Source organism: Apaloderma vittatum, unplaced genomic scaffold (assembly GCF_000703405.1).
Source record: "Apaloderma vittatum isolate BGI_N311 unplaced genomic scaffold, ASM70340v1 scaffold5349, whole genome shotgun sequence".
NCBI classification, from domain to species: domain Eukaryota; kingdom Metazoa; phylum Chordata; class Aves; order Trogoniformes; family Trogonidae; genus Apaloderma; species Apaloderma vittatum.
This window is the reverse complement of record NW_009734483.1, coordinates 25,453-33,460: the sequence shown is the minus strand read 5'-3', so window position 1 is coordinate 33,460 and position 8,008 is coordinate 25,453. Positions and strand designations below refer to the sequence as shown.

At 39.4% G+C, this 8,008-nt stretch overlaps 1 protein-coding gene across 1 annotated transcript; it reads left to right on the top strand.

Annotated features, from left to right (window-relative positions):
• Positions 1 to 2,468: 2,468 nt before the first annotated feature.
• On the top strand, positions 2,469 to 8,008 carry CIPC (CLOCK-interacting pacemaker). The gene is made up of 3 exons (XM_009876279.1): positions 2,469 to 2,645; positions 3,634 to 3,803; positions 7,130 to 8,008. The coding sequence occupies exons 1-3, from the start codon at positions 2,579 to 2,581 to the stop codon at positions 8,006 to 8,008; spliced, it is 1,116 nt and encodes a 371-aa protein (XP_009874581.1). The 5' UTR covers positions 2,469 to 2,578.

The window sequence follows — 8,008 nt, the reverse complement described above, 5'->3', positions numbered from 1 at the left end:
GGCGTCTGTGGCCCGCGGGTGGGGGGAGGGATCCCAGCCCGCCTATCCAGGGGGCGGTGCCTCTTACTGGTTTGTTTGAGGTTTTAGTTTGTTGTTGATGGTTTTGTGTTGGTTTTTCGTAAGGGAAGAGAGGAAGATGTGCCAGCACTTCCCAAAGCTTCCCTTGATGCAAGGCTAGCAGATGGCGTGTTCTTATTTGACTTATTTCTAGTCCTCCTTGTGTTTCTGGTTCTGCTTTTTCTGAGATTAGTGTCAATCTGTGTCACTTTCCTAAAAGATCCATTTGCTTTGGAAAGGGCTAAGTAACAGAAGTGTAGATCGGGACTTAAACTTCATCTTAAACCTTATCTTCTGTTTCAGGGGTGGCATCTAGGTTGCTCTTACGTAGTTACGCTTGCTCCATATCTGTTAGCAGGTTGGCAAGTGTGAGTGAAGATGGAAAGTAAAAATGATGCAATAGCTGCTGAGGAAATTCTCTTCTGCTGACGATTATTATGTCTTTCTCGTGGTTATATAAAGTCATCCACCATCTTATTACTGCTATCTAACATACAGAATTAATTTTTGGAGATGCCAATGCTCAAGACCTTGGAGCAGGATTCTAACAACCAATTGTCAGGACCTTGGGAAGAAACTTGCCTTTCAGGGTAGCTTATTCCAGATTGTCTGCTGCCATGTGATTTGAAGCACCTTACACTACGATGAATGGACTGCTGGCCTGACTGAAGCGGACTCCTGAGTTCCTCTATTTGTAATTTAAATATACAGCTCTAACATGAGACACAGCTTCAAATGTCACTTTATAGGAAAAAAATTTCTGCAGATAGTATTAGACATAATTTCTGTACTTCATCCTGTCTTATTTCTTTTATACAGACTCTCAGCTACCTTCTTTAAGAGAAGCAGAAACTTTGCTCTGTCTTTAGAGTCTGTCAACCCTCATAAAGCAGCTGAAGGTTGTGACAAGTATGGGAGGCCATAATGCAGCTATATATTTTTCTGGTTTTTGTAGCCTTCCTGAGTTCTCATTCAGAGTGTGGGAAGATGAGGGCATTTCTAAGGCCATGTCTTCCCTAGGAGTGCATTGCAGGTGTAGTATGTATTGCACTTTTAGCAGTATGGATTTCTTTACGCCCAATTAAGTGTTCTCTGACACTTTCTTTTCTCTCATGACTGAGAGGGAAACAGACTGTGTTAACAAAACCATAGCTTTTTTATTTGTAGTATGGGCTTCACCCAGCACAGCTGACTAACTTTGGGATTCAGTCCCTGGGATAGCTAATTTCTGTGAGACAAATACAGCCCGAGTAGCTTCTAATTTTTGGAAAAAAAGTACTGTTTATGAATAGCCTTTAGCTTTTAGTTTGTTTTGCTTTTTTGGGTGGAGAAACATGTCTAGTACATTCATTCTCTGTCTACATTTCATTCTCTGAGTAGAGATGTTTCTGTTCTGAAAGTCTCCAATTAACTTGCCGACAGCGTAAAAAGAGATATGCAGCTATCCCACTTGACTCAGAGGGGTGTTGATTTAATTACAGATAACAACCATACACTTGGTGTCGGCTCTTTTAGCTTAGTTACCCATGTTACTGAACTTCATAGGTCTGGGCGTTACATTTTTAGCAGATCAAGAAATTGCATTCCTATTTCCTAAGTTCCATGTGTACAGTAAAGAATAATTACCTTGTCTGACAGAATTCATGAGTTAGAAATTAGTTGTGCATTATACTCTCCAGATGAATCTTACCATGTACTTTAATTGGTAATTTTAAGTATAAAATTATTCTACTGCAAATAATTGAGTGCATGTGGCTGACCTGTGCTCTGTACTCTGACTCACTCAGTCACTGAAGAAGGGAGCTGAATGAGACAGGTGCATTCTCCCCTTTCAGCTGCATCCATGTCTTCACTACTTCTAAAATGCCTTTGATTCATTGATGGCATTCACAGCACCATTAAAAAATAAAGTGGTTTTTTTAAAAAAGTAAAATATCTGTACTATATTTCTGTTTCAATTAATTTCTTCCTTTCTATGCCTTAGGTTTTTTGGCATCTTTTAAGCTACCCTGAAGGACTCAACAGCCATGCACAGTGTGATATTGTTCTCTTGTAGTTGGTACATGAGACTGAAAGACTGGATCATGAAAGCTTTCTTGAAATGTAAAAAAACTGACCTAGGGCAGATGGAAAACTTAAGTCCAGAAGATTCTACAAAATGTTACTTACCTTTTCTACTCTGTAATGCTTTATTAAATATGCATAGTTTAGAGAGTTTTGCAGGGAATAAACTGGTTTTATTGACAAGCCTTTGCTAATCTAAATGTGTGATAGACATAGCAAATGTAAAGCTTAGCAAACCTTTGATAACCAGATTTCCATAAGGACAGATGTAGTCTCTTTGTTGTCTTATACTGATGGAACTTTCTTTAGATTCGGAGAAAGTCCCCTTTTCTTCTCAACTTTTTTGTAGTTCCTCAATGGCAAAGGTGTTAAAAACTGCCTGGAGCGCTATGGAAGCGAGGAGACAAAATAATCGTCTGTTGAGACCCATAGTGAAGTATTGGACAAAGTAACAGAGATGAAGAGGTTGAACCATCGCTTCAGCATGGCGGCAGCTGAATCTGACAAGGACTCTGGATATTCAGGTTTAGAAAACCACTGCGTTGCCTTTTTTTTTTGTTTTGTTTGGTGTTATATTGTTCAGATTTTGCTTTAGTTGATGATGTTTGACAAATCTAGCTCTAGTCCCTTATAGTTTATGCCTTATTGCTTGGGAGGGCCTTTGTATGCAAGATGGGTTGCATCTGCAGTCATCCTACCATCAAACTTTGGAGTGGAGCTTTATGTAGTTCAGAAAGTTCATCCTGTGAATTTGAGTGGGTCGGGAATTTAAAATGTACCTAATAAAGAAATAGCTGGAAGAATCTCAGACTTCAGAGTCTAGAAGTGGGGATGGCAAAATTACTTTTTGTTCTTTGCAGTGATGAATGAACTGTTGCATTATGCCATCTAATGTCTCTGAGCATTTGATGGTTTTAACATCAGTAAAAAATAGGCACGGTATGCCAATGTAATACACAACTAAGCTGTGCGAAGATGGCCTTTAAAAGAAGAAAGATGTTTTTGTGAGTGATACCTGCCTTATTGGGTTTGTAGATAGAAGATGTCAAGATACAAAATGCTTGCAGCAGAGACTGAGGCTGTGACTATGTTCCTGCACCAGATTTTAGAACAGCCTTCATGATAGCATGCATTTTCTTGGAGACTAAATACGGAAGAACAAAAAGTAGTGGACTTTCTGGAGAAAATATCTTCATGAGAACCGACCTGAAATATAAAGCTTTTTATTAAGGGCTATTTGACAGCTATCACAGCACGTGTAAATTTATTAGTATTCCAGAATTAAGCTGTGTTGTTTTCTGTGGTTTGGGTGAGGGGAAGCAGAATAGTAGGAGTGAAAGGAGATGTGCTGCCTGATCTAGTTGAGAGGTGGCGTCCCTGGTGGCAGGGAGGCTGGATTAAAATGATCTCTAAGGTCCCTTCCAGCTTAAGCCATTCTATGATTCTGTGATGTCAGAGGTGGCAAGCATGCTGCATGTGAAACAACTAACAGCTAAATTCTACATCTGACAGATGGAAGTTCAGAATGTCCAAGTGCTATGGAGCAGACTGACTCGGAGGAGGTGCTGAACGCGTTGTGTTGGAATGCAGAGGATGGGCCTTGGCAAGGCCCAGTGACCGCAAGCAACTCCTTTCCTGCACTTTCTCCTATGGTCGTAATGAAAAATGTGTTAGTTAAACAGGTAGGGAAGAAATAATGTTTTGAAAAATGTTATGTGTTCTTAAATTGGATTTTAAAAATATGTTTCCTTTCTCAAAGTTTTTGCAATCCAGAAAGTAACTGTTAACTTGAAAAGTTATTTTGTGACAGCCTGTTTGTTCTCTTGAGGGACAGCTAGAATCACTATGGTAGAAAAAAACAAACAAACAAAAAAGTGAGATGGAGAAGCTCTGCTCCATTACTAAACCTATTTGTCTCAAATTAGATCTTTAAGAATGTTACGTAAATAACACCAAAGATCAAACCTTGAAAAGTGAGTGCTTCTCCTTTTGAAAGCTGATGTTCTCTTTGGAATTCAATAAAGACGGTAAAGTAGGATGAAGGGTTTTGCTTCCTGGTTATTAGGTCCTAGAAGGGCTTTATGTGCAAGGGGAAAGACTAATCCAGAGTGCTATAAATGAAAGAAATTAAATATGTATCTGAAGTTAACTATGGTATTTTTACTTTAACAGTTGTTTCTCTTAATTGCATGTGATAGCTCACATTGCAACTATTATATACCCGATTTATGTCCTTCAAAATCTTGTTACTGATGTTCCTCCCATACATCTGTGAGCCTTCCAACATTTACGTTGTAACAGAACACATGAAGTTGGAAGCATTGCTATGTTATTAGACCTCTCTCTCTTACTCGCTCATGTTTTCTGAGCAGAGCAAAAGTTCTTTTGGCATTTTTTGATTGGAATACTTATGAGAATATGGTGAGAAGCGGGGAAAAAGCATATAGATGCTGATTCTTTTTCCTTTGACTCTGTTATGACAACAGTCAAAACCTATTCAAAAACTGTGTATCAAAGCTGCAACTGTGGTGAAGATGGTTCTGATCTCTGAGCATTGTGTTTTATCTTGACAAGAATCAATTTTGTAGTCATGTTTTTAGATGTGTGGACAAAATACCGTCTAAAGAAATGCTGAAGTTTTCATATAGTAGGGGGTAGGCAAACTTCACCAAAGGTTGATAGCCTTTGGTCCAGAGCTCAAAAATTAAACACAGTGATGGCAGTGTTAGTCAAACTCCACCTTGTGTTGCAAAGAGTTAGAAGGAGCTTATTTATATATATATATATATATATATGAAAAAAAAAATGTTTACTGCAATAAACAAAAACAACAAGTCTATGTCAGAAAAATAAAGAACTGTCTGTCTGCCTCTTTACATTAGTTACCTAGTTGCCTCACATACTCGTGCTGGTCATCTTTTTAAAATGCTTGTTTCAACACAGAGCTCAGTTGAGTTCACTGGACAAAAAGAAATTTGAAAAAGAGAGCGAGAGAAACAAAAGCATCTTCTAGTTACTGATGTTTATTTGTTCTAGTTTCAGTCACCATCGTCCTTCTGTCTTGGTACCACTGTGGTCCTGTGCAGTGATGGTTACCTGCTGTCCCGATTTCAGAATGTAAACAGCTAACAATAATGTTAAAAAAAAACCACAAAAATCAAGCAGGGATTAATTCTCTGAAGCACAGTGCTGCTTGTGGCAAGGTCTCTGGAAGTGTTGTAGAAGTGCTTAATAAGTAGAAGGGCTTTTTAGTGACACTGATACATGTGGAATATTAGCTTTCATTTAAAAGTAAACCAAAAAACATTTCACAGAATTAGTAAAATAAGTGTATCCTTTGCTACGGAAAATAAGAGTTTGGTAGGAGAACAAGAGCAGAATTGTACATGAGTGGAAAGGAGAAGAAAGTAGGTAACAGAGACAGGAAAAAGCAAGAGCAAGATAAACAGTTACCATGGCTCTTTTGGCCTCAGTGATTTTGGGGCTCTGGTGTGCTAGACAACTGTTCTGTTGTGCAGGAAATGACAGCTTCTGACCCTGAAATCTTACTCTTTAAGGCTGCCTGTTCTGTCCTACGTGTGTATAACTGGAGTGTATAAATATTTCCTCACTCCTAACGTCTCCAGATACTTTTCTTTTGAATGTGTTTGTCCTTTCTTCTGTGATAAGGTACTAAGACAATTTTTTACAGATAGTTCTGTACTTCTATTCCGTAAGCATTTTGCCCACTGAACCAAAGAAATTTTGTGTCAGAATAGATAACTGAATCTCATCTCCAAGACTTGGTGTCCTGATCATTGGGTAGTACCTGCTTTTGACAAGTTCAGGTTGTTTGTTGGGGGAATAGACTTCAGCAAAGCATTTGGAAGTTTAAATCCTGTGAGACTGCAGCAACGGAGATGGCTTTCCGATGTCTCGGTATAGTACCAAAAATAATAAAATGTATTGGCACTAGCTAAAGAGTGTGCCTTCAGCAGGCCTGCCAGTAGTGTTCCAAGTCGTAAGGAATTTGAAAAGCAGCTGACAGTATGTTACGTTAGTATAATTGTAGTGGCGACGACTAAAGTATATTAAGAAGTGAGATTTTGTTTCAGAAAGAAATAGTATCTCTTACCAGACCATTTGATATGTCTGAAGAAAAGCAGGTGTGTTTTTTGGCCGGGAGGTCTCATAAAGATTCATAGTAATGTATTGGAGGAGAAAGAGGTAATGTCTTGTAAAAATTGATATGTTTCTCTATGTTGTGGAATGTGGCTTGTGGGAGTTAGTAAAAGTTTGGGCATTTTTCTTGAAATATAATGCTTTTAAGGTTTATCGGTGCACGCTATTTCACCAGAGATATGAACTGCTCTGGACTTAAAACAGGCCTTTTAACTTGCGTTGGTTCAGCTTTTTTTTTTTTCTCCTAGTTTGTGTTTTTAAATTTAGTGAAACTGTGTATTGTACTTAAGATTGCAGGACTGACTTCACAGCTGTCATCTGTTTTCAATAACCATTTCAAAAGCTTGATGTAAGAATAGAATTGACAAGATTAGAGTTGCTGCCTTTCAACAGAGGGAGTCTAAATTGTTCCTAAAATGTCAGTGCAGTCTTTCTTTGACTCTTAAAATATTTCATAAACACAATGCTTAACTATTTTTCAACTTTTCTATATGCTTGTTGTTCGACCCCAAGTCCGGATTGAACTTGTACGTGAGCATTGTACCATATGAGCATGCACTGTAATCCTCATTTAGGAAAGCATATATAAATTCAGACTGAATTGTTTTAAAATGTATCTGGTTTTCCATAGTAAAATGTTATGGATTACGGCTTTGATTCTAGTGCTGTGCTCTGTTGTCAGAGAAAGAGAAGGCTGAGTTTGGAAAACTGCCCAGAGTGTATTAATTGGACAGTGTGTATCAAATATAGAGAAATGGCACAGCCCACCTGTTTTGTTTCAAGTTTTTTGATCCTCTCTTACAATGCTGTTGTAAGACTTCTGTTTTTCCCCATTTGTGCTTCCCAGGGGAGTTCATCACAGCTCCAGTCTTGGACTGTGCAGCCATCATTTGAAGTGATTCCGGCTCAGCCGCAGCTGGTGTTTCTTCGTCCATCAATCCCACCTCCCGCTAACCCTCACCCGGTTGGGAAAAAGAGAAATGACTCCACTAATTACCTGCCCATTCTGAATTCTTATCCCAAAATAGCACCACAGCCCTGCAAAAGAGATCACTCCTTTGATCTAGAAGAACGTCAGGAAACGAACTGCCATAAACGGCTGTGCACAGAAGCACCCAAGATGGAGAATTCTCCTATATCAAGGAGCACAGGCTTGCCTACTAGTCCTTTTGCCCACTTGCCAGTTAGCTTTAAGACCCCTCAGGATTCAAACCAGCAAAGTTCTTCAACTCTGATGACAAATGGAAAACTGTCAGCTCTTCCTGGTTTTCATCGTGTTTCCAGTGACGCTCAAAAAGTGCCTGGCTTGACACCCCTTTTGCCTTTTGGACCTTTGCAGGCAACCAAGTGCACTCCTCATGAGAGCGAGGGTGCAGCACAGACTACAATGCAATCTACAGTGTGGAGCCCCTCACTGATACCAGAAGAGATTTGCGCTACCCCTGAGCTGCTTTTGCAACAGCAAAGCAAGTGCAGACGCTTTCAGAATACACTCGTTGTGCTACGCAGGTCGGGCTTGCTGGAGATCACTTTAAAAACCAAGGAGCTAATTCATCAAAACCAGATGACTCAGGCTGAGCTGGACCGGCTGAAGCACCAAACGCAGCTTTTCATAGAGGCAATAAAGAACAATGCTCCGCAGTCGTGGGCAGAGCTAGAAGCATCTCTAACAGGATCTAATAAAGCAGATAGCAACCTTGAAGACCCCACTTATCCCAATATGTAG